The sequence below is a fragment of the Ovis canadensis genome, chromosome 2 (genome assembly GCF_042477335.2).
Source record: "Ovis canadensis isolate MfBH-ARS-UI-01 breed Bighorn chromosome 2, ARS-UI_OviCan_v2, whole genome shotgun sequence".
Taxonomy (NCBI): domain Eukaryota; kingdom Metazoa; phylum Chordata; class Mammalia; order Artiodactyla; family Bovidae; genus Ovis; species Ovis canadensis.
In genome coordinates, this window is record NC_091246.1 from 245,191,677 (window position 1) to 245,216,817 (window position 25,141).

At 56.2% G+C, this 25,141-nt stretch overlaps 2 protein-coding genes across 5 annotated transcripts; both read right to left on the bottom strand.

Annotated features, from left to right (window-relative positions):
* Window positions 1-23: 23 nt before the first annotated feature.
* Window positions 24-9,191, bottom strand: SYTL1 (synaptotagmin like 1). 4 transcript variants are annotated; one of them, XM_069574893.1, is made up of 15 exons: window positions 8,875-9,191; window positions 6,546-6,774; window positions 5,371-5,570; window positions 5,150-5,222; window positions 5,029-5,074; window positions 4,502-4,586; window positions 3,787-3,890; window positions 3,510-3,623; window positions 3,137-3,303; window positions 2,776-2,872; window positions 2,076-2,234; window positions 1,705-1,783; window positions 1,486-1,585; window positions 487-692; window positions 24-256 (listed from the first exon to the last, which is right to left on the bottom strand). In XM_069574893.1, the coding sequence occupies exons 2-15, from the start codon at window positions 6,734-6,736 to the stop codon at window positions 117-119; spliced, it is 1,761 nt and encodes a 586-aa protein (XP_069430994.1). In that variant the 5' UTR covers window positions 6,737-6,774; window positions 8,875-9,191; the 3' UTR covers window positions 24-116. The 4 variants fall into 4 exon arrangements, with proteins under 4 accessions (XP_069430994.1, XP_069430996.1, XP_069430995.1 ...); XM_069574895.1 differs by having other exon boundaries at window positions 5,422-5,570; window positions 8,875-9,143; XM_069574894.1 differs by having other exon boundaries at window positions 3,510-3,617; window positions 8,875-9,036.
* Window positions 9,192-12,425: 3,234 nt separating this feature from the next.
* TMEM222 (transmembrane protein 222) lies at window positions 12,426-23,563 on the bottom strand. Its single transcript, XM_069574897.1, has 6 exons — window positions 23,142-23,563; window positions 17,718-17,802; window positions 16,412-16,443; window positions 14,843-14,939; window positions 14,612-14,742; window positions 12,426-13,494 (listed from the first exon to the last, which is right to left on the bottom strand). Exons 1-6 carry the CDS (start codon window positions 23,336-23,338, stop codon window positions 13,407-13,409), a joined length of 630 nt encoding a protein of 209 aa, XP_069430998.1. The 5' UTR covers window positions 23,339-23,563; the 3' UTR covers window positions 12,426-13,406.
* Between the last annotated feature and the right edge of the window lie 1,578 nt (window positions 23,564-25,141).

Below are 25,141 nucleotides of genomic sequence, written 5' to 3' on the forward strand. Positions count from 1 at the left end.
CATCCCAGGCAGACATCAGCCCCTTGTTGCCCTCAGAATAAACTTTATTTTTTAGGCAAGGGCAGGCCCTGAGATGGGGATCCCGAAACAGGGGTTTTGTAGAGCATGTAGGGCAGCTATGTCCTGGGGGCCAGGTTGGTTCTGAGGGGCAGAAGGCCATCCACCCACTCACATGGCCGCTCCAGGAGGGTTTGCCACAGCTGCCTCTCCTCACATGTGGAGTCCATCCAGGGCACCTGGAGCCCGTAGCTGCTGCCTGGATGCAGTGGGCGGGGGAAAGGGGTAGAAGGCATGGTCACATTGGACACCCCAGATCCCGAGGAACACTGCCTGGTCCCTGGTCATGCACCGTCACCCACCCCCCCACCCCCCGTTCTTAGTGGACACCAAGCTCAGGAAAAGACAGAGACCTGCCCAAGGCCACACGCTGGGGCAGGAGCCCCTGCCTCTTGGCATCAGGTCCCCTCAGGGCTCTGCCCCACTCACCGGTGCCCAGGCTGAGGCGTGTGCCCCCCAGCTGGCGGCTGCCCAGGGCCCCATGGTCCCAGAGGGAGAGCTCCGCACAAGCCTGGTGCAGGTCAGCAGGCCCGAAGCCATCATAGACCATGGTGTGATTGAACATGGGGTTGAGGCTGCGTCGCACCACCCTTGTCTTCTGGCGGCTGGCCCGGCTGTCATCAGGCAGCACCGAGCTGTGGGGGAGTTGGGTTGACGTCAAGCGGCCACCCCCTCACACTTCCCAGCACCACTAGTCACTGAGTCCTACCCACATTCCCTCGCAATGTCCACATCCTCGGGTTCCTGCCTGAGAACCGGCCTCAAACCCTTGCTGGGACCTTTACTTCGATCTCCTGCCTTTAAAAATTACAACTCCTATCCACAGGACCCCAGAGTAATGTCCCTGAAATGCCTGTCTGCTGCTCCTCAGCTCAGTCACCTTCAAGACCACCCAGAAGTGATTTCCAAACTTTTCTAAAGCAGGCACTTGGAGCTCTTTCTGCAAAACAAAATATTACTCAGAAGCACAAAACCTAAAGGGAAACCAAAGCCTCTGGTTGAATCAGGGCTGGGAGCTCAGAACCTCACTGGGGCCTGCCTCTGTTTTACTCTCTGAGGGTGGGGCAGCAGATGCAGGCACCCCTAGAATTCCTCTGGTGCTTACTTTGAAAACCACTTAACTGCAAGGACCAAGTCCCACAACCTGGATTTCCAGGTCCTCCATAGGTGCCCCGAGACCTGCCAGGTCTCAGTCTCAGCTCTCCAACAAGTCCTATCGGTGCCAGTCACTGGAATGCAGCTGCTGGAGGGAGTCCTCCCTCTCCTGACTCCAGGCGTTTGCGCAAGCAGTTCCCTCCACCTCTGCTCAGTGGTCAAAGCCCAGGCAGGGGCAATCAAGAGTGGGTGCATGTTGAAGGCGGGGGTGGGGGGGGGGCGCTCCATTGCAGAAGAAAGGAAGGGAAGCTGGGCCGTGGCTATGCCCCTCACCATTGTACGAAAGTATCCGGGGACCCTGACCGCAAAGGGATGAGATCCTGAATCTCCTTCACCCAGAAGTGCAGCTCCCCGCTCGGGGGCAGTCCCGGGCCTGTGGAGAGACTCTGCTCAGGCCCTGCCCCGGGGACAGCGTCCCCTCACCCTTGCGGGACCCGGGTTCCCCGCCTCTCAAGGCCCATCTGGCTTGGCCCCTCGGGGGCGGTCACTCACCCTCGGAGCCAGCGGGGACGTACTTGAGGGACAGAGAGAGCAGCCCGCGGCTGGGAAGGTCGTCGGGAGAGGGCGGGACCTGCGAGAGGCGGGCTTGTCAGGGGCTGGGGACCAGGACCTAGGGACAGACGGGGGTGGGGGGGGCGGAGTCCCGGCACATTGGTGGGGCGTGTCTATGGGGCGGGGTCTCGGGGCGGGGCTCCGAGAGAACCGCCTAGGGAATCCGAGAGCCACCCAGGCACCAGCCGTCGGAGACCAGACCTCTGCATGGGGCCTTAAGGTTTCGAGGGTGAAGGGGACTGGGGGAAAGCCCGGTGGGATAAAGGCGGGAGATCTGGGCCGGGGTCTCCCCACGCGGGCCAGCTGCTCACTCGGGGCTGCAGGGGGAGCCAGGTGGGCTCGGAGTCCCAGTCCCACGTGTCCAGGGGCACTTCGACTTCGCCCAGAAAGATGTTGCGACCCAGGCTTTCGTGGTGCCACACGGACAGGCTCAACACGCGGCCCCGGAGCTCCGTCTGCGGGACAGAGTACTGGGGACGGGAAAGAAAATGAAGTCGCTCAATCGTGTCCGACTCTTGCGATCCCATGAACTGTGCCTGCCAGCCTCCTCTGCCCATGGGATTCTCCAGGCAAGAATACTGGAGTGGATTGCCATTTCCTTCTCCAGGGGATCTTCCTGACCCCGGAATCGAACCCGGGTCTCCTGCACTGCAGGCAGATGATTTACCAACTGAGCTATAAGGGAAAGCGGTGCACTTAAATGGAGCAGCGTCGAGGCCGGTGCTGTTGGAGTTTTCGCTGGGGCTTATCCTACCACGCTCCTTGCTGGAAGGAATCCCGGGGAGCCCCAGACGGTGTAAATGGGGGTCTGGACTAGCGCCGGGCCCGCCTCTAGACCGACATGCCGGAGGGTGAGTTAACGCGAGCGCCTCCTAGCCGTTCCTCCCGCAGAATGGAGGATTGGAGCGACCAGGAGTGACAGTACCATGTCTGCCCCCGCCGCCCTACCCCCGCAGGAAGGGGCGGGGGTTCGGTTCATTAATGGGGCCCGCCCCGCCGTCGAAGCCTCACCCGGAGAATCTCGTTGAAGACGGGGTTCAGATTCCTTTTCTTCACTGTTGTCTTGCGCTTGCTCTGCTTATCCGGGAGGAGGTAGCTTTTGACGTAGCTGGAGAGGGGGAGGTGAGGAACGGAGGTAAAAGGGAGGGGGCCCTTTACCCTTCCAGCCCCTTCCAGCACCTGCTCCAGCCACAGCCTGGAACGCGTGGCAGGCCTCGTGCTGCGCTTTATAGGAGTTAAGTCATTCAACTCCTGCGTCTCCCAAGGTTATTCCCATTTTGCAGATGAGGAAACTGAGGTCAAGAAAAGCGACGGGTTTGGGCGGAGAGCGCGGCCCCCTTAGCGCCCCAGCCTCGCGGGGTCCGGCACTCACGGGTCGGAGCGGCGGCGCCGTGCGGCGGCCAGGCCCTGGCACTGGATCACGTGCACGCGCAGCTCGGCGGCTCCCGGCTCGTAGCGCAGAGCGAAGTGCACGGAGCCGCGCACCTGCACCGCGCCCGCCTCCGGCTCCCCGGACAGGCTCATCTGGCTGCCGCTCAGCTGCGGACGGAGGGTGGGAGGTCAGAGCGGGGGACCGGGGCTCACGTCGGGGCTGGGGAAGCGGAGCCCTGAAGGTTCAGATCGTGGGAGTGGCGGGGGTGGGGCAGTGAGGTCGAGGGAGGGATTATGCAGGGGTTGTGTGTTGGGATGCGGGGAAAGGAGGTGTCCCCACCCCCACCCCCAGATCCTTTCCCTCACCCCCTCACCGTGGAGGAGTTGAGGCTGGACATGGAAGAGCTGCTGCTGAGCATGCGGTCGAACGAGGGGTCGGGCCCCGGGGTCTCCTCCCCATTCTCCAGCATCTCAGACGCCGCCTGGGTCTCAGGAGGGGAGTAAGTGACTAAGTGACCGGGGCGTCCCCGTACCCCTCGCCCCTCCCGCGGCTTTTCCTGGTCCCGCACAGCTCGCAGCCTCGGGCAGAGGCGCTCCCCACCCGAAATCCGCTCCGGGTCTTGAGAGCAGCCGCGGGCCGCTCCCGCCTACCTGGGCAGGCGGGGTCTGCGGCTCCACCTCTCCCATCGACGGCGGCTGCATCTCCGGGTCCGCCTCCTCGCCGGCGACGACCGGAGGGTGCCTCAGGCCAGGGGCTGGGAGGGGCACAAGCTGCTCAGCGAGCCCCTCCCCTGCCCGCCCGCCAGCCCGCCCCTGAGCAAATTTGGAGGGACTGGTTTACCAGCTAGGTTCAGGCCCAGGGCTGCCCTGCGGTCGCCCGTGGAGACCACGCCTCCCCGCCCCCAAAACAGAAGGAGAAAGGTGAAAGCAGGTGTTTGGGGGTCACTTAGAGCTATCTCTGGGCTTCCCTGGACTGTAGCCTGCCAGACTCCCCTGTCCATGGGTTTTCCAGGCAAGAATATTGGAGTGGGTTACCATTTTGTTCTCCAGGGGAATCTTCCTGACCCAGGGATGGAACCCATGTTTCTTGCATTGCAGGCAAACTCTTTACCGTCTGAGCCACCAGGGAAGATCAGATGGTAAACAACCCACCGGCAATGCGGGAGACCAGGGTTTGATCCTTGGGTTGGGAAGATCCCCTGGAGGAGGGCATGGCAACCCACTCCAGGATTCTTGCCTGGAGAATTCCCATGGACAGAAGAGCCTGTCCATGGGGTCACAAGAGTTGGACACGACTGGGCGACTAAGCACAGCACACACAGAGCTGTCTCTGATCCCCCAGCGTCCCAGTGCTCTGAACACCCACCTTCCCGCTCATCTTCTTGGGCTTGGGGCTCCTCCTCCTGCTCTGAAGGCTTTATGGAGACACATGGTGAGGGGACATCCAGTCCCTGAAAGAAGCAAGGGGTAGAAGTCACAGTGGGGACTGGTGGTGAAGGGGTCAGAGGTTATGATGGGGTCAGAGGCTTCAGCTCCAGATTTTGCACCGCCTTCAGGGCCGAGCCAGCAACCAGCTGCAGGACCAGTCTGGCCCTTTTACTTCACACCCCTTCACATCTCAGGGCCTGCCCTGCCTGACTCCCAGGGTCCCCACTGGTGGTATCTGAGTCTTGGACCTTACCCAGCTCTGTCCCCCACCCCAACCCTAGTAGCCAATTTGGTTTCCCTTAGAGGCTGGGCCCACAGCCCCATGTGATAGAGGAGGAGGACAGAGGCCTAGCCCAGGGTCTCCCAATTAGTTCACAGGCTGGGTTCTTTCCCTAGTACACTCCACCTCCTCTCCAGAGACTCTGTACACGCACTCGTTAGCCCGTTGAGTCACTCATTGCTCACCTCAGCCTCGCTGAACCTCTCTTGGGGGCCCTCGTCTACAGAGAGCCTGGGAGGAGGGAGAGGTGTAGTCAGGGATGGGCCGACTGGGAGGCACCCGCCACTGCCCGCCACGCCTCCTCACCTGGGCTCCAGGGCCTCTTCAGTTTCTTTCCCTGAAGCCTCGGCCTCCCCCTCGCTGCCTCCAGCCTGGTCTCCTGCACCCAGGTGAGACGTTCTGTGAACCCCTGCTCCCAGGATGTCTGGTCCTTGGAGATACCCACCCACTCCCCAGAGCCCATGGAGGGGTGGTGCCCACCTAGAGTCACATAGTACCAGGGGCCCCCTCTCCTTGTCCGCACATACCCAGTGACCTGGGCTGCACAAGGCCTGCCTCCTCTGGGGAGCTCCTCTCACCCCTGCAGCCCTTCTTTCTGCGGATAGAAGCTCGGACCAGGTCAGAGCCAAAGTGGGCATGGTGGTGCCGCTGGGAGCGTGCTTCCTGGAACCAGTCCCCAGTTAGGATCTTCAGCTGCCCAGGGTCTGCCAGTGATGCCCGGAGCTTGCTGGAAGATGAGGGAGAACATGGCGGTCACCGCTTATGCAATCAAATATTCTCGCCACCCACTCTGTGTGCCATGCCCTGTACCTGGGGCCAGGGATATAACAGTAAATCAGACTTGATCCCTGCTTTGGAGGTGCTCAGGTTCATGGGGGACTGAGTCTGGAATAAACCAGGACACTACCATGAGGTAGGAGTCATATATATGTAAGAGGATCAGCTTTGCCTTTGAGAATCCTGGAGAGCTTCACAGAGGAGGTGACATTTGAATTTTTCATCCAGGACAAATTCAGTTCTCCAGTTAGAGAAGGAAAATATTTATTCTTTACTAAATGACTGTGTATAACCCTTCCTAACTCTATAAAGTAGGCTCCTTAACCCCATTTTACAGATGAGGAGAGCGGTGCTGGGGAGGTCCAAGTTTCAAGCTAGGAGGTGTCTGTGTGTCCCCAAACACTACTGATAGTGCTTGTCTTCACTGTTTTTTCCAGGCACGAGGAATGGCACAGAAGTGAAGGGTGTGTCTGGGACTGTGGAGCAACTGAGTGGCTGCAGTGCTACACTCTGAGTGCGTGTGTCGGGGGTTTACTGGTGGAAGGTGAGATGGGAGAGGCTGACAGAGACCAACCAGGGAGGCCTGTGGACCACAGTGCGGAGCTTGTCCCTGACGGGATGCCGAGGAACCATGTGAGGTTTCCCGAGTGGATACCAAGAATAGATCTGGAGAGTTCTGGCTGCAGCATGGCGGGTGGGTCCGAAAGAGCGAGAGTGCAGGCAGAGAGGCTAGCAAGGGAGCGGGTGCAGCCACGCTGGGAGAGGTGATGAGCTGAGCGGGCCAAGGGCCAAGTAGACCAGGGGGCGAAAGCAAGGCCTACCAAGATATCCAACAGGCTGCACCTTGAAGGGACGGGGTGGGGGCCGCCTGAGCCCCCCAAGGCCGGAGGCCCCTTCCTCCAGGGCTCCCCTTGTTCTGCCTTACCTGATCCGTCCCTCCTCCAGCTGGCGCAGGCGGGCATCTCGCTTCAGGACCTCGGCAATGGCCTCCTGCTCCTCCTCTGTCAGGAAGCTGAGATCCAGGAGTCCCTCAGCCTCGGGCTCTGGCTCACGTGCCATGAGGAGGCCAGGCAGGGACCAGAGCTCCTCTGGAGCTGGGTGGCGCCTCTGGGGCATCAGCCGGGGCAGCGCCCAGGCTGGGCACACGAGGCTCCCTGGGGGCAGACCAAGGGTCAGGTCAGGCCTTGTCCCTGTACAGGGCACATCCTGGAGCCAGCTGCCCTTTTCTGCCCAAATATACACCCCTGTGGTGGGAAGGGTACAAGCCCAGGAAGGCTGAGATCAAGGCGGCATGACAGGCATTCATGGACACACGCTTACAGAGACCCATGAACACACTCAAGGACATACTCCAAGACATGGACAGAGACATGTGTACACACTGATACATGTAGATACACTTACCCCCAGTGGGAAGTATACGTGGTCACACATGCACACTGACCCTTGTATAAAAACACATGATACTTGGTCCCACATAAAGGGCCCTAGGCAGTCATAGACCCAGATCAATGTGCAGACCAAGAGCTGTGCCTCACACATCCTGACACACCTGCACACAGGCATGAGCACACAAGGGCGACAAGGACCACAGATGGCTTCACCTGCACAAGGATAAGTCCGGGGACAAAGGCATGTCCCTAGATACTTACAAATCACACAGACTTTTGCACACACATACTGCACCCCTGAAACTGGATTGTGACCTTGAAGCTAGAGAGACCAGGGCCTCACCCCTAAAGCCAGAATTGTGCACACGACAGATAGTCGGTAAATGTTTGACTAGTTAAATGCAGAAATGCAGCTGCACACACATGGGGAATACACACACATGCAGCCAGACACATATCTGGTTTGGGAAATACAGGCTCACACACATATCTGCTTGGCCCCCTGCCCTGGGAATCCCCCTACCTGGGTCCCTCCCCTCCACTCTTCACCCCCACCCTGTCCTGGCCCAGTGGGCCTTCCTGTCTGAGGCAACCTCCTCCCCAGCCCACAGCCCAACTTCCTCCCCGGAGGTAACCGCAGCACCCACTCCCTCTGCGGCCTCCAGCCCAGGGATGCCCCTGCTGCCAGCCCTGCACCCTGAGCCAGAGGCTCCGGACCCCTCTACTCTGACTGCTTGGGATCCCCGCGCCCTGGCCTGGATCTGGCTGGGGTCCTGGCCGTGGAAGCCGAGTGCTGCAAAGCAGCACGGGTACCACGGTGACTCCGGAAGGAAAACACCTGTGCAGCCCTGAGGGGCGTGTGGACGTGGCAACGGGCCCGCGGCCGGGCCTGAGCCCACGGGCCGGGGTTGTCTCTCTGCTCCCCCTGCCCTGCCAGTCCCTTCCCTCCCGGGGCACCAGGCAGGGCCAGGGTAGGGAGAGGGCGCCCAGTAGGCAGGTCCTGGCTTTGCCTGGAATCTGTGCCCTCCCAGCTGAGTCAGCGAGCCTGTCGAGCAAGCCCCTGCCCCACCCTCCCGGGGAGGGTGGGTGAGAGTCTCGATCAGGTGTCCTGCATGACGCTGTGGAAATGCCTGTGCCCACGCTAACAGCATTTCCTGAACATCTGCCATGTGCAGGTCTGGGGTGGTACAGATGCAGGGTTTGGGGCTCTGCTGGGGCCTGGCATGGGAGCCCCTGTGTTGCCTGGTGCTGCTGTGAACCTCTGCTCTCGGCTGGTGTCTGCATACCGTGGCTCTGGGAGCCTGTATCTTTTGTGGGTGTGAGTGTTGTAGCTGCGTGTGTCTCTGGGCATCATGACACTGTGTGCTGCTGCACAGGGGACTGTCATCTGTGTGGTATATTCTGACTTTCTGGTGACAGCGCGGTGGGGTGTGCACCTGTGTGTGTATGTGTGATGGGGCTGTGTGTGGCAGTGTGTACCCTGGTGCCCTGGGGGCTACCCAGTGTGCGTGTATGAGCGTGGAGGCGGAGCGACGGTCTGCAGAATTGACTCTACCCTGGTCCTGAGGTTGAGGGCTGGGCTGTGGGCTTCTGACCCCAGGGTCCCAAGCAGCGCCCCCTCCCTGCAGTCCCTTCTTGTCCCAGAGGCAGAATCCAGCGTCCAGCCCTCCCCATGGTTCCGACCCTCATGCGACACACCCATTGGTCAGCTTAAACGTCTGTCTGTCTGTTTGGTTGCTCCAGTCCCAGACGCGTTCCACCTCCCCCCTACACCCTGAGATCCTAGAGGGTGCTCGGGATGCCAGGTGGAAGTGCACGCCCCTCTGGGCACAGGCAGGGGATCCCCGGCCCAAGATGTATTACCTGTAGGGGTCCAGAATGGAGGGGACGCCTTTGTGGGGTAATCCCGGCTCCCTGGCAGTCAAGGTTCAGGGACCAGGAGAAGAGCAGTGAGGGCCTAAGGCTGACTCAACCGCAGCCCAGCAAAGCGGCTGCCCCACGGAGGAGGAGGAAACACCTTCTCACAGGGCCCTATGCAAAACCGGGCCTGGACTCCTGGCTCCCCAGGGGTGTAGCCTTGGCTTTCAGCAAACCCAGAGCTGAGCTGGTCAGTGGGAGAGGCCCAGGGCTTGGCCCCAGCTCCTGGGCAGACTTCCTCTGTGACTCCTGTAACCCGAGCTGGCTCTCACCCCCAAAGCCTCGGCTGCCCCTTGCACAGAATGGGTTGCAGCCCCATCCCGCCCACTAAGGAGCTGATAGAAACTTGCTTTGAAAGCAACGTTAGAAAACCTGAAAACAAGAACAGGGGAAGGATTGCACACGGCAGCCAGATAACCCCAAAGAGTTCCTGCTCGGCTGCTGTGTGACCTTTAGAAGGTCTCAGCCACTCTGAGCTGCAATTTCCTCCTATGCAAAGTACGGGCTGCAGAGTGTGAAGAGCCTGTAGGGGAGATGGAAGTGCTTGGAACCAGTTGGCACGATTACCAGGTGTCCTCTGGCCAACATAAGCCCCTTTTGACAACTGCTGTCCCTCAGTGTCCACAGATGCTTCCCAGGAAGTGCTGTTACCCCTACCTGTTAAATGGGGATAATAATCCCTCCTCAGATGGGTCTCACTAGAGTGCAATGAGATCCCTACAGGCCCTTAATAAGCATGTATATGCATGGGTAGATGCGATAGCCATTGACTGTCCAATACAGGAGCCACCACTTTGATGCCAGCCTCCTCTGCCAAGTCTCCCCAAAGGGAAGGCGAGTGGTCAGCAGCACCCTCACCCTTGCCCATTATTCTGTCCTGGCTCCACCCAAGGATGCTTCTTTAACACCCCACCTGTCAGCTTTCACCCTGCTGCTGCTGCTGCTGCTGCTAAGTCGCTTCAGTCGTGTCCGACTCTGTGTGACCCCATAGATGGCAGCCCACCAGGCTCCCCCATCCCTGGGATTCTCCAGGCAAGAACACTGGAGTGGATTGCCATTTCCTTCTCCAATGCATGAAAGTGAAAAGTGAAAGTGAAGTCGCTCAGTCGTGTCTGACTCTTCGTGATCCCATGGACTGCAGCCTACCAGGCTCCTCTGCCCATGGGATTTTCCAGGCAAGAGTACTGGAGTGGGGTGCCACTGCCTTCTCCGCAGCTCTCACCCTGGAAGGCATCAAACTTCGCTGTCTATTCTGGCTTCTATACCCTCTTCCTCTTTCTCATCTCCTGTCCTAGCATCTGTGACTCTCCTTTCTTCTCAGCCCCAACTCCTCTGTACCCTCCTCACCTCTAACCTGTTTCCAAGTTCCCACTTGTGTGGCCAGCCCTCCTGTCCTGGCCCCCAGGCCTCTTGACGCTTGCTGCCACTCCCCAGGCTGCCCCCTTTCCCATCTGTCCCCCACCTCCACCGCCATCCCACTGGCCAGCTTTCCGTTCCTGTCCAGTCTCTTCTGGAAGCCTCCTCCCCCTTGCCTCCTGGCCTCCACCCTCAGCGCTACCCCTAGCCCTTTATTGCCCAGCTGTCAGAGGGCCCTTTTATGTGTCATTCCTCAGCTTTGGAAGGTGCCAGCAGACAGCCAGGGGAGCCCTCTGACCTTTTTAACAAATCTGCTCCAAGCCTGCCCAGCCGCGTCTTATCATCTCCCAAGACAGTCCATCCTCCTTTGGGCTGCCCGGCCCCTCGGCCTGACCCTCAGGACCCCTGCCTGGCTTTCAGTGGTCCCACATGCTTAGAGCCCTACCTACAGGCACTGTTTCCTGTCCTTCAACAACCCCCCGCCCCCCACCTGGTTCACATGTGCTCCCAGCTCAACTGCAGAATTCTTTCCCTACGCGCCGCCACTCAGCGCCTCTGCACTGCGGCTGGTCTCCAGGCAACTCCTGGCTAAGAGGCCCCGGACCTCGGTTAAAATTCTGGCTCTGCCGCATGGCTCCCGTGGCCTTGAATCAATGACAATCTCTGGAAGCGTCTCTCTATCCCTTTATGAAACAGGGACAATGGCAGCCGTCTCATAGAACTGTCTTAAGGAGGTCCCTTTCTCTTGCCTCCAGAGTCCATTCTCCCTTTTTGTCAGGGACAGCCCCTCCTCACCTGTCCTCCTGTGCTCCAGCGGGGCCACCTCGGAGGGTGGTTCCAAGTGGGGGGCTCTGGAGCCCGGTTGCTGCCTTTGAACGTGTTTCCACGCTACCTCTGTGACCTTGAGCTGATCACATCACTTCTCTGTGCTTTTTAAAAAATATATAAATTTTATTTTGGCTGCCTTGGGTCTTAGTCGGGGCACATGGGATCGTTCCTTGGGGTGCATGGGCTCTAGAGCGCATGGGCTTAGTTGCCCTGCAGCATATGAGATCTTAGTTCCCAGACCAGGGATCAAACCCACATCCCCTGCATTACAAGGCAGATTCTTAACCACTGGACCACCAGGGAATCCCTTCTTTTTTTAATCTTCAGATGGAGATGACAGCATGTACCTCATGGGGCTGAGGTGAGGGTAAATGACATACTTTATCAGCACTTAGTAACCGTTAGTGATTTTATGACACCTATTTAGGTCCATCACCACACAGCTGATTTAAAATTCTGCTGTGTGAAAGCAGGCCCGAAAACTTTCCTGTCCATTCTGCTGTTGTGTTCTCTGTATCAGAACTTAACCCCAAACCTTAGGTGGACCCCAATATGCAAAACAGATTTTTGAAAATGGAATAGCTCTTAAGAGGGGAGGTGGCACTACCCTAACCTGGTGAACCCCCAGGCTTACAAACTGCAACACTGTAGGGTCTGGAGTGAGCTGACGGACACCTGATCCAGGGCCCGGAGGGCCACCCTTGGGATTTCGGGATTCAGAGACCAAATCTTTTGCTAGCTCAACTAAAGTGACACCTGGCATAGCACAAGATTAGGAAAGACTTTGCCAAGGAAGTGGCTTTTAAGCTGGGAAGGAAGGGCATGACTTTAACAGGTGGACAGCAGAGGACCATAAGCAGGCAGGTGTAGAGAGTGGGCGCTACCCTGTGTCGGTGGAGGCCAGGATGCAGAGTGAGACTGCAGGGTCCTGAAGGTCACAATGAGCAGAAACGCCACGGAGCAGGGCAGCGGCCTGGCCTCTGGGGGGTCAGCCCTGCGCTGACCCCCAATCCCACTGCCAAGTTCCTCCCAAAAGGGAATGTGGGAGGGGTTTCACTATCTGCCTGCCTCAGGGAGACAGCTTCGGGGCGGTGGATGAGGCGTGATGAGGAACCTCCATAGCTCAGGCTCAGAGCGGAATATACCCGAGGGACGCTGAGTCTAAGCTCCAGACAGCCATGTCCTCGGCAACCAGACCCCTTGCTGGGGACAGAGGAAGCCACGTTCACCCAGAAGACAGGAGCTGAAGGGAACTCACATCTTCAGTGAACCCAGGGCCCACCAAAGGGAGAAAACAAGGACAAGGCCTGGTCTGGAGTTAAAACTCTTTATTGTCCTGTCCAGGGAGGCTCACACAAAGGAATCTGTGGAGCAGAGGTGAGGGGGGGCAACACGGGCCCGTCCACATCTTGGAGAGAAGGGGGAGCCGTGGGAGGAGGGCAGAAACAGCTCCCCTTCAGCCCTCTGATGGGGCTGGCTGCACCAACCACCCCCGCAACATCTTGGAGGTTGTCCAGTCACCAGTGCGAAGTCCACACCTGGGGCTGAGGCCAAGCTTTGTGACACTGCTCTGATCTGCAGGGGTCACCCTGGATATATCACTCCTTTCTCCAGCCTGGTTGGGGGAGCCCAGGCCCCAAACTGCAGGGGAAGATACGCCCAGGGGCTTGCAGGCCCTGGGAGAGTGGGAAGAGAGTGCTGCATGGGCTGGAGGCTGCCCGCAGTGGGGCCCAAACCACCTCGAGTGCAGCTTCTGACAACCATCTGAGGGGGCCGTCAGTCCTGCTGGGCCATTCCAGTGGCCACTGGAGAAGGCAGGCCCCGGGGCGCCGAGCTCATGGAGACTTCTCAGGGTGCCCTCGTCCCGGGACCAGAGCCCTGGCAGGAGAATGGGCTTCAAGCCCAGCTCTGGCCCCAGGGCTGCCCTGGCTGGTGGGTCCAAATGCCCTTCTCTCCCCTGCCAGTCAGTGGGCTGAGGCAGAGGGAGCCCAGCTCCAGAGGGAAACTAAGGCTTTTCTGACAGATAAACAAAGGGTATCTCGAGGATGGGGGGGTCACAAGCCTGGGATGGAGGGGTCCAGGAGCTTCTGAGCAACTGGTTAGGCACAAAATGCAAACGCCTCTGCCCCAAACTCAACCTCAGCCTTTCCCTCCATCCCGCCTAGCCCAGACCTCGGGTTAAACCCAACAGGCCCATCCCTGCCTTTCGGGGCGAGGACAAACAATCTGGGATGAAAAGGGGGGTGGCGGCTGCCTTCTCAGGAGCCAGGTGGGCCCAGGGCCATGGAGCGCCATCACCGCAGGTTGAAGACCAAGCTGACGGTCAGGATGATGCCCAGGAGAAGGACAAAAGGCAGCCAGGTCTTCACGAAGGCGCCGACACTGGTGGAGAGAGAGAAGTGTGTGGGCCGCAGGGGCCTGTAGGTGTGAGGCTCAGAACACCGTTCACCTGCACACCCAGACGGGGCTGCTCCCCTCAGGAAGCTCCCGGACCCACCCTCTCAGCCCCAAACTCGGTCAACTGAGGGACTGGTCCACTACGGAGGCCCACCAGCTCCTGTCCCAGGTGGCTGCCATTCCAGGTGCCTGGCAATGGGACACCTTGCTGGGTGGGCACAGGAAGACAGGCCCACCCTCTGGGCCTTCCTGACTCCGTCCACAATTGCTCCTGTCTGGGGAGGGGTCTCCGGCAAGAGAACCAGGAATTCTGTAGTCTGTGTGGTGCAGACAGCCTACGAGGTGGGGAGGGGCTAGCGAGAGTCAGCACAGGGCTGTGGCTGGAGTCAGGGTCCCAGGTTCAACCCAGGCTCTGTCTCAGCCTCTGTGTGACTGCAGTTAAGGGCTTCCCGGGGGACCTCTAAAACCCTCTGAACTAAAAGATTCTTCTGAAAAGAACCTCCTTTTCAGAAGCTCTGAACCATGAGCGCAGCTGAAGGGAAGCCTGGAGAGGAGGCCAGGTTAGCCCAGGTGTGTGGGGCCCCGTGGGTGGGTCACTCCACCTCTCCGAGCTCCCTCAACCTGTGAATCGTGACTACGGCCTGTGCTACCTCACAAGTCATGGGGCCGTGGCCTCAAAGGGCTTCCCAGGCCACCACGGGGGGCCCACCTGCCCAGAACCCTGCCTCTGGCAAGGGAAGCTGGGAGGGGACCCTGTGGGGTCATCCACCCTCTTCGAGGGTCCACCTGGTTACCTTGACCTGAGCACAGGGCTCTGCGCACGTGCAGCGTCCCTGAGGAGCCAGCATCTTTATCTCTGTTTTACCAAAGGGCAGGTGCCGCTTGAGAGGCCAGGGCCACTCCCAGAGATCTCACCGTGAGCAGGGGACAGAGCCGGCCTTGGAAGGCACGCCTTCTTGGCCAGCTCAGCTAGTTGTTTCAGAACCTCCGCGGCTTCCATCAGCGCCCGCTTGGCCCTGCTGGCTGAAGGACCCCAGAAGCTGCCCTGCTGGGATGCGTGGCCCTGCTGGGATCTGTGGAAGCGCAGCCCCGGGGGGCTCACCTGACGTACTTCCCGTAGAGCAGGCAGAAGAAGCAGAGCGTCACCATGTTCCAGTTGGTGCTGTTGTTGTAGCGCATCAGGTTCAGGGCCAAGGCCACGTGCGAGTGGCAGTTGTCACAGCAGAGATTGTGCTGGAGATGTAGGGAGGGCTGGGTCAGGCCGGGCTGCGGGCGTGAGGGGCGGGGGGCGCCCTCCCACCCTGCTTCCCGCCCCCAGGGGTGGCCCACCTACCATGCGGTGCTTGTACTCCTCAGAGGCATCGTGCACAGCGGTGTCCCACGCGTTGGGCCCGCTGGCATAGACCTGAGCGGGGTCCAGCTTCCAGTACCTGAGAGGGGGAAAGAGGGCGTTCTGGGCACTGGCTCAGCTCCATGAGTGCCCCGACGCCTGCTCTGTGTGGGGCCCTGAGCGGGCACGGAGGCTGCAGGGGTGAGCCAGGTCCAGGGAGAGAGCCACGCAGCTGGCAGCTGAACAGTGTGACATGCCGCGGCCTCGCAGATCCTGCGGAGGACATGGGCTCACTCAGTCGGGGTGTGAGAGGCTTCCCTAGGAGGGGGCGGTGGGGGGGGTGGGGAGCAGTAACAGTTGAGTCCGGTGTGAAACAGGAGGCAGCATCCAGGCACGGAGTGGGGAGTGGACGTTCCAGGCAGAGGGAACAGTCTGAAGGGAGGAAGGGGCATGACGCTGCGTGGCGTGTACAGGAATGAAGACACTGGGCACTGCTGGAGGGTTTGGAGGAACAGGGTAAGGGAGGCTGGACGCCATGTCTGGGGACCTGAATGTCCTCCTGAGGTGTTTATCCGTCTTTCCCCTCATCGCCTCACTCGGGAGGCTAGGGTGAGAACAGCCGGTGGAGCTGAAGGCTCACGACCTTCAAGCTGGGGGTGAGCCCACAGGGTCTCTCAGGTCGGGGCACTGGGAGCTCGAGCGCCCTCTGGCTGCTGTGTGGGGAGTGGCTTGACAGAGGAGCCTACAGACAGGACCGGAGAGAAACCGCCGCCGTCTGGGGACGTGTTGTGGGGACTTGGGCTGCTCGGTGGTTCCTGCTTGGAAACAGGTGCCTGGTGCCCTTCCAACTCCTGCTGAAGAGTGGGCTGGCAGCAGACACCCAGGCCAGAGGCCCCTGAGGACGCCAGCAGGGCTTGGAAGCCCCACTCCCGGCTGCCTGCCGCGGTGCCTCCTCCAGGGCTCCACCCTCGTGGACGCTGCCTCGGCCAACAGGGCACCTGACGCTCTCCTGAGCAGACCGATGACTAAAGCGCTGTCTCCAGGCCACGAGAGAGACAGGCCCCCGGACAGAAAAACTGAGGTCCCGAAACCCCATGCAAACTAGCAATATTTCAGGAGGGCCTAAATTTGCTTTCGTTCTCTCCAACCAGAACTTTCCAGCAGAGTTCTAAACAATGCCTCCCTTACACCTTAAATGGTGTGTCTGTTCCCTGAGGGGCAGGAGAAAGGGTCCAGGTTTGGAGGGAGACAGACCTGCGTGCAAGTTCCAGTCCTGCCACCTTCTTTCCATTTCTCACCTTTTCCTTCTTTCCCTCACCTTTCCGACGCAGTTGAGAACACGACCTTGCAGGGCTGAGGCAAGGCCTAGAAGGCCTGTGGGTAAAGGACCCGGCCAGGGACCAGAGCAGGAAATGTGTGGCACAAGGCCAGGCCCTCTGGTGGACCCTGGCTGCGCCCCCCTCAATCCCTCCTCAGGCTGCTGGCTCCTGCTGTGCCCCAGAAGGCCTGGCCTGCTGCTCCAGGCAGAGGAACCTGGCTCCAGGGCCAGTCACATGCATGTTTGTCACTTACTTGGCAGGCTTCCCAAAGGCCATGTTGTCTTCCTGTTGGGGAACAAGAGCAGAGGTCAGTGGGGAGCCTGCATCCGGCCAGAAAGACAGACCTGGGTTGGTGGTGGAAGTGTCGCAACTTAGAAGGAGGTATGTGGGGTGGGCATGAGGGGGGCGTGGGCCCTGCTCTCGGGCTGGTGGGGTATCTCAAGTGCTTGTAGCAGCTTTTCTGTGTGAAGAAGGCAATGCGACAGGAGTGCACAGAGCCCTGTGCCCAGAGGCCAGACACTCGGGGTACAGGCGTGGCCGCCGCTCCCTGTGGCGCCCAGGTAATTCTCTCCCCCTCTCTGGGCCTGGTTTTCTCCAGGTTCTCTGGTCAGTCTCTGGTCTGTGCCCACAGGGAGGTGGTTTCCTTGATAGTGTTAATGAGGACACCCTCTGACCTCCTGACCTGACAGTGGTGGCCCACATGGAGCCTGGCAGTGTGGCTGCAGTCGGAGCAGGATGTGGGGTGGGTTGCGGGGGACAGAGAGGTTGGGTCTCAAGAGGCCTCCTTTGAGGGAGATGTTATAGCCGAGTCCTAGACCTGCCGCACAAGATGCGGAGTGCAGGAGTTACACAGGGACAGAATCTGGGTTTAGCATCTGCTCACAGAGCTGGTCAGAGATGAATTCTCATCAACGTGTACGACACTGAAAGTAAGGGGTAGGAAAGACCTCTGTGGGCTTAGAGATCATGATAAATATGAATCAGACAGGTTGGTACTGTCACGTTCGTCTAGCCTCTGATGGAGAGGAAGCTGCAACCTTGAAATAGGCAGGATGCTGCCTGCTTATCTGGAGCAAGCCCACTGCCCCTATCGTGGGCCCAGCCCCGGGGAGCAGACCTGAGAACACAGTTGGTTCATTCTAGAAGGCCTGCCCCTTCTTCTCCATGGCCACACCCAGGGAACCAGGTCAGCCTCCCATGTGCCCCCACCTTGTGACTCCCACCTTCTGAAGGTCCAGAGCTGTAGTTCCAGGACGGTCTGACTCTCCACTCTTGCCTCTAACCCCTACCCATGTCTTGGTACCCCCGGGGTGGGCCAAGAGCTGGGTCAGTTACTTAAGACTCCTTCTGGCCACACTGCCCTCCCGGCCTGTCCTGGAGGCAAGAGAAGGGGAAAAGGGGTCAAAACACTGGTGGGGAGCAGAGGGCCAGGGCCAGGACTATGGGGCAGCTGTACTCTCTGGATACTAGGGACATGGGAAGGCTGCCTGCTGGCAACATAGGCCAGCCTTCTACGGGAGCCTCAGAGCCCTCCAGAGGGGGCAGAATGGGGAACTCACCGACACAAAGTAGGGGCCAGCAAAGTCCCGAATGACTCCTGTGGACGTGCAGATGCCCATGTGGCCGATGATCGGGAAAAACCACCTGTGGGAGAAAAGGACATGGAAGGGCAGAGCTCAGGGGAGTCTTTCAGCTGGTGAGGCAGAGCTGGGGACACTCCATCCGGCTTGAGAGCAGATGAGTATAATACACGTGCCCATGAGGGTGGTGTGAGGGGCGGGGGAGTAGGGAAGAGAGGCCAGTGCAAACGAGTAACAGAGGGGGAATCCGCGCGCCCGCAACACAACTAAACTCCAAGGACAGTAACACCGAGCGAGGTGCGGACGCGGAGCGACGGGAACGCTCCTTCACTGCTGCTGGGATATAAGCCGTTTCTACAGCTTTCGCAAACGGGCACTATACCCTCTACCTCAGCAACTCCACTTCAGAGTATACACCCCACAAAAGCAAACCTTTGGTGCCAGTGTCCACGAAAGCTGTGGACAAGAACATTCACAGCACTTTTATTAAAAAACAGCAGGAAAAAGGAAAAAGAAAAAAAATTTTTTAAAGAAGAAAGACACATAGCTAGAAAAAACATTTGTCAATACTCACTGAACTGCACACTTAAAAGCGCATTATACCACAATAAAGTTGATTAAAAAAACTAGAAACAAGCTAAATGTCCAACAATAATAAAGTGGGTATGTAGACTGGGGTATAGTCACACAGTGGAATAGCAGGTAACAATAGGAAAGAATAAACTGTTACATACAACACAGATCTTCACAGACATAAGCAAAGTAAATGAAATCGCACACACAAATGCGTGCATAGTATTGTTTATATAAAGTTCAAGAAAAGGCAAAATTAATCTATTGTGCTGGGGGGAGAAGATGGGTTATTTCTGTGGCAGAACTGACACGCACAAGGGAGTTCCCTTGGATACTAAAAATGTCCTTTCTTGACCTGGGTGATGTGAGCATACACATACGCAGAGTTCATTGACTCATACACTTAAGATTTGTACCTTTTATGCTATATTTTATATCTCAATAAAAAGTTTTTTTTTTTTTTTAAAGTAGAGGGGAGCATTTAAACCAATATGCGTGTGTGTGTGTGTGTGTGTGTGTGTATGTGTGTTGGGCGGGGGGTAGGTTCAGACGCTTCCTCTGAGGAACTGATGAAGAAACAATACGTGCAAGGGTAGAGATCCGGACAAAAGCAAGGTGTATTACAGGAATTGAGTTCAAACTTTTCAAAGTCACAGGCATTTACAAACACCCAAATCGCAGTAGGACCCCTATACGCAAAACACATAGGAACTCCAGATCTGTCTAGGGTCTGAGAACCATGGCTCCACAGGAACTAGGTGGTGGAGAGACTGATCAGTTTAAGAAGGACTCACAGGGGGAAAAAAACAAGGCCTCACAGGGCCAGCAGCCATGTGTGATTTTAAGACTGCCTGCTGGAGAGGTGGAGGCAAAACCTAGAGATGCAACCCCAGGAAACAATTATGTGGGGCTAGGACGTCACAGAGGAGGTGACCTTTAACCCAGACCTGTGAAAGGACAAGATGTCAAGAGGCAGACAGCAGAACTCCAAAGGCAGCAAAGCACTGCATGTGCTTGGAGAATGGGAGGACAGGAGTTCAGAGGCTCTTCTGGAATACTGGCAAGAGGTGACAGTGATCCTGAGCAGAGTACTGGTGGTGGGGTGGTGAGAAGCAGATGGCTTCAGAAGATCTTTCAAAGGAAACTGGATGGTTTCATGACAACAGAATAGAGCACTTCTGGGCTGCAGCTTGAGGACCTGAAAGGATGGTGGGACCGAGTGGTCTGTTTTAAATTTTTTGCTGTCACATGGCTTGAGGGATCTTAGTCCCCAGACGAGACTGAACCCAGGCCCCCCCAGTGAAAGGCCTAAATCCTAACCACTGGAGCACCAGGGAATTCCCAAGTGGTCTTTTAAGAATGTAATCCAGATTCCGTCATTCCCTTGCTTTGACATTCATTGAAGGCTTCCTGTTACACTTATGTACTCCAAACTCCTTCCAACAGTCTCATCTTGCTTATCCTCTGATGCCACCTCACTCTTTTCGCTAGCTACACTGCCCACTTCTGGTTCATCAAACACACCAAGTCCTCCCACCTCAATGCTTTTTTTGCTTTTTACTCTGGCTTTCATCCCAAACTGTCTTCTAGAGCTTCGAATAGCTGGTTGCTTCTGATCATTGATGCCTCAGCTCAACCATCAACTTTGGAGGTTTTCCTTGATGATGCCTTCTGAAGTAGCCACACACAACCCCAGACACCCCAGATCCCATTACTCTGCTTTAATTTCTTCATAGTATCTACTACAATCTCAGATTACCTTGTTCACTTACATGGTCACTGTCTTTCCCCTTGCCTGCATGCTAAGCTGCTTCAGTCATGTCTAACAGTCATGTCTGCGACCCTATGGACTGTAGCCTGCCAGGCTCCTCTGTCCATGGGATTCTCCGGGGAAGAATATGGAGTGGGTTATCTCCTTCTCCAGGAGATCTTCCAGACCCAGGGATCGAACCCACATCTCTATGTCTTCTGCAATGGGAAGCAGGTTCTTCACCACTAGTGCCACCTGGAAAGCCCCTGTCTTTCCTCACTAGCATGTAGACTCCAAGAGAGCAGGGATTCTCTCTCTGGTATTAGAGTAGCCCACAGGTAGTGCCTGGCACATGACCGGAGCCAAACAGTCATTGACTAAATGCTGAATGAGTGAATGTCCTGCATTTAAGAATGGAGTCAGGTTCTGAAGTCAGACCTGGGTGGAGTCTGGACTGTGTTTTGGGCAGGCACTCATTCCCATCTCTCAGTGAGAGGTGAACGCTAATGATAGTGCCTCAGTGCGGCGTAATTGTGAGGATCAAACAGGATATGCTTGCAAAATGCCTGACACTTCCTTGCACTTGGGAGTTGCTCAATGTTGTTATCATGAGGTGTACAATAAATACTTGCTATATGACTGGTTGGACTGGTGTATAAGTTGCTGAAGTTTCATAGTGGCCACAGCATGGACACTCAGGATTACGGGAAAGGACTCAGACCTCTCAGACCCTAATCTCAAGATCCCTCTCCACCTCTTCCCCTCAATTTCTTTCATCTGGTTGGGGCAAATGTATGGCTTTGACCAGTGCTCCACGTGCCACGGCTGTGCTGGAGGTTAGAATAAAGACTGGAGACAATGGCAGCGCCTGCACCTGGGGAAGCCCCAGAGAAGAAACTCTCAAAGTCTTTGTCAGTCTGGAAGCTCCATGAAGGCAAGCTCCAAAGCTGCTTTGTGGACTACCGTATAGTCAGACCTAGTATGTAACAGGGCCTCAAGATCTGCTTATTGAATGAATGAGTTACTGACCCTGGACCTCTACCTAGTAAGGTAGAGTATTTCAGTGGAAAAAGCCCTATGCTGGCTTCAAAGCCTTTGTTTCCTCATCTATAAAATGGGAGTGATAGTATTTATTTTATTTCCTTAGGTTGATGTGAGGACTGTATGAGACAGTGAATATAAAATGTTTAGAACAGAGCCCAGAACAGAGTAAGCATCTACTCTTTGCTGTTTTTTGTAGTAGCAGTAGCTGTTATCAGGCTTTTCACGCAGAATCATCAACAGTTCTGAGGGGACAGACAGATCTCTGGATTCAGTTGCCTTCTCTCTGATCCTCCCCCTCCAAAATCAATGACAGTTCCTTGTGCCCCATCTGTTCCTAGCTCTGCACTTGAGGTCAGCAGTCACCATAATGCACTACAATGGTTCACCTCTCTCTCTCTTCTGCTGGAGGGCGAGTCCTTTGATGGGAACATGAGCCCTCTGACAGGGGCACCAGATTCATCTCATGAACACCTGTACACAGGTCTGCATAGAAACAGAGTGTGCCCTGCTTCTGGCCCAGATGACGGGGGACTGTGGTGCTTCCACTCAACGTTGCTACCAGCTTTCTGAAGAGCAGAGGACTCTGCAAATGTGTTTTTGAGAACAGGGGAAAACCAAAGAGATCTTAGGATAACAACACAATTTTTAGCAAAACTAATACATTCCCTCCCACTTATTCTCACATTAACATTTTACTTTCTTCATAGCACTAATCACTATCAGTTCTTTTATAATTCACTTGTTTACTGTCTATCTGCTCCCACCATGATTTAACACTGTGAGAGCGAGGATCATACCTGCTTTACTCACCACTATATATTCTTATCACCTAGAACTATTCTAGGCACACAGGAGTCGCTGAGCAGGTGTGCTATAAGGAATATTGAATTAATCAATGAAAACACTTTCTTAAATATTTTTATTTTTAAAAGGACTCAGACTTGGATATTCTTAAAGAAATGCAAAAGCATTTGAAACAGAAACAACGCAAGTATTTTAACATGACGCAAGACTTAAGAAAAAGAGCTCATTTTAGAATCAGAAACATATAAGGACAAAAATGATCCGTTCTCCATACCACCTGGCTGTTTTTTTTTTTTTTCTTTCACCTGGCTGTTTTTGATACAGGGAACAAATAAGTCTATTCCATCAGGTGAGAGGGAACAGGATGTGGTCAAAAGAGAGCAAGTCAGGAAATGGTGTTGGGATGGTTTTGCTTACTGTCATGTGAACCTGATCTAGACATTTAATGGTAGAGATCCATCATCTGAGGCTATAATTCCTACCTCAGAAAGTGGCTGTGAAATTCAGAGAAAATGAGTGTAAAACAGCTTAGCCAAGTGTCCAGCACGGTGGGTAATGGTTATCATCAGTTGTCAGGGCTGAAGCACCAGGGCAAACCAGCTCCCTACCTTCCTAACCCTGCGGCTCCTTGCTACAAGGCGCCAGCACTTTCTGGAGCACTTGCTTTCTTTTCTGACAAAGGCTGATCTGATGCCATAGAAATAACTTTGGTCTGGTGGGCAGACTGCCTGGGACCTAAACACGCTTTGCAACAGAGATGGTGTGGTCGTATTTCTGGGGGCCCTTCCAATGACGACATCCCAGGAGTCACTGTGGTCCCAACCAAACTTCCATTCTGAGCCTCCAGACCCAGCAGGATGTCTTGCGTACAGGAAGTGACCAGTAATCGTCTGTTTAATGAATGAATAAGCCAGTGAATGAATGAAGATGTCTCTCTCACACTAAGTCAAGGGGCCCTTTTTCTGTACGCCCACAGGTCCTGAGCTTCCCAGCCTCTGAACCTCTCCACGGTCAACAACTGTCTCTCAGATCAGACCAGGTGTAACGAGGGCGAGGAGCCGGTCCCATCCGTCAGCACCACTGGCAACACGCGGCTGGCGGGGTACTGTTGAACCCCGGCCCCTCGGGAAGGCTTTGCTGCGCTTTGGGCCCGGAGGCTGGCCCGAGGCCGCCAGAGGACAACGCGCCGGCCCATCTCTCCCTGTCCCGGCCGAACGCCAGAGAAGACTCACGTGAGCACCGGGATGGGCGTCCACACCACGCAGTAGGGGAAGCGGCTCCGCTCCACGTCCATGGCGCCGCTGCCAGCACCGCTAAGTTGCTTCTTGTCCGTCTCGGCCGCCGTCGGCGCCTCCACTTCCGCCATCCCGAGCGGGGGAGGCAGCGGCGGCGGCAACAGGAGCGGAGAACTCCCTTCCGCTTCCGCCATGCTGCGTGCGCCTACCGGCCCAGCCCCTGCTCCAGTGCCGCTCGCTGGGTGGCGTCACTTCCCGGAGATGGGGTCCGCCCGGCTTGGCTTTCCCCCCGGGAATAGGAGCCGCGTCCCTCGGGGCCCGGCGCCCACCAGCGCTGCGCCGTTGCGCCGGCGGCGAGGCGCTGCCTGAGCCCTCAGGCAGCGCGCAGTCTAGTGCGGGAGCTTCACCAAGCACTCAGTAATTCAGTACGCTGAGGGGTTCTGAGAGGTGTGGTGCAGTCTCTACTTATTGAGCGATCCTTAGGTGCGACGCACCTGACATTGTTTTTAATCCCTACAAACTGGTTAGATATGCGAGAATTGTGGCCATGCCCTCCTCCAGGGGCTCTTCCCGACCAGGGGATCGAACCCACGTCTCGTGTCTCCTGCATTGGCAGGAAGGTTCTTTACCTCCAGCGCCACCTGGGAAGCCCCTAGACATGCGAACATCAGTTCAGTCAGTTTACTCCCTGAGTCCTGTCCGATTCTTTGCGACCCCATAGACTGCAGCAAGCCAGGCCTCCCTGTCCATCATCAACTCCGGGAGTTTACTCAAACTCATGTCCATCGAGTTGATGATGATGCCATCCAACCATCTCATCCTCTGTTGTCCTCTTCTACTGCCTTCAATCTTTCCCAGCATCAGGGTCTTTTCCAGTGAGTCAGCTCTTTGCATCAGGTGGCCAAAGTATTGGAGTTTCAGCTTCAGCATCAGTCCTTCCAATGAGTATTCAGGACTGATTTCCTTTAGGATGGACTGGTTGGATCTCCTTGCTGTCCAAGGGACTCTCAAGAGTCTTCTCCAACACCACAGTTCAAAAGCATCAATTCGTTGGTGCTCAGCTTTCATTATAGTCTGACTCTCACATCCATACATGACTACTGGAAAAACCATAGCTTTGACTAGACGGACCTTTGTCAAATATCTCCTTTGCCTGGAGATATTTGAACCAAGTCCTGATGTTTGCCAGGTGGCTCCAGGATGGGTGCGTGCAGTGGTGCAAAGAAAGGAAGGCCTTGCAGAGCAATGTGCAGGAGTGTGGATATCACCCTGGCTGGAGTAAATCACAAGCCTTAGATGTGATCCCATCCCTTCATTGTACAATTGGCAAAACTGAGACTCAGGGAAGTTAAATAATTGTCTGAGATCATACAGTATCATATGAAGAAGCCAGGCTCAAATCCTGAATTCTTTGGGCTTTTTAAACAGATGCCTAGACAAAGGAAATGGAATCTGCTGGAGTGGGAAGGGGAAATGGGAGGACAAAGAAGGAAGGCAGCAGCTCAAAATTAAGCTGGTGAGAGGTATGGCTACATCCACTCAGAAAGGTGGGAGCTGTGCATTTTGGGGAAGATTTTTTTCTGTTGAATTACCCTCCTTCAATGCTGGTCTATTTTGAGCACCTAATATTTTAATGCATTTGTGGGGCACACATCTACCTCTGTTATGGAACTCTAAGGTCCTTAATTTCAGTAGCTTGCACTGTTCCTAGGGCAGAGCAGATGCCCACTAGATAGTTCCTGATTTACCAAGTGACTAAATGGATGTTTTTATAAAGGCCTCACAGATACCACAGCTGAAAATGATTCTCACCCAGTCAAAATTCTTTTGTGTGTTTGTGCCTCTCCTGTGGCCCATGTGTGTGATCCGTGAAGGGCAACAGCCAGCACCTGGCACAGATATAGAAGAGGTGTACAGTATGTGTTTGTGGAATGAGGAAATTGCATCTTGATTCATTGATTATACCTGTCTCATCTCTTCTGGAGGAAGGTCTCCAA

Bases quoted from the DNA above. Each gene is read 5' to 3' on its own strand.
- TMEM222 (XM_069574897.1), bottom strand. From the start codon at position 23,338: ATGGCGGAAGCGGAAGGGAGTTCTCCGCTCCTGTTGCCGCCGCCGCTG. The intron at 14,940-16,411 runs GTAAGTGACAAA...TCCCCCTCTCAG, and splicing joins GCCTTTGGGAAGCCTGCCAA to GTACTGGAAGCTGGACCCCG. The intron at 13,495-14,611 runs GTGAGCCCCCCG...TCTCTCCACCAG, and splicing joins CTCTACGGGAAGTACGTCAG to TGTCGGCGCCTTCGTGAAGA.
- SYTL1 (XM_069574893.1), bottom strand. From the start codon at position 6,736: ATGCCCCAGAGGCGCCACCCAGCTCCAGAGGAGCTCTGGTCCCTGCCT. The intron at 3,891-4,501 runs GTGGGTGTTCAG...TGCCCCTCCCAG, and splicing joins CCAAGAAGATGAGCGGGAAG to CCCCTGGCCTGAGGCACCCT. The intron at 1,784-2,075 runs GTGAGCAGCTGG...CGCCTCTCGCAG, and splicing joins GGCTCCCCCTGCAGCCCCGA to GTCCCGCCCTCTCCCGACGA.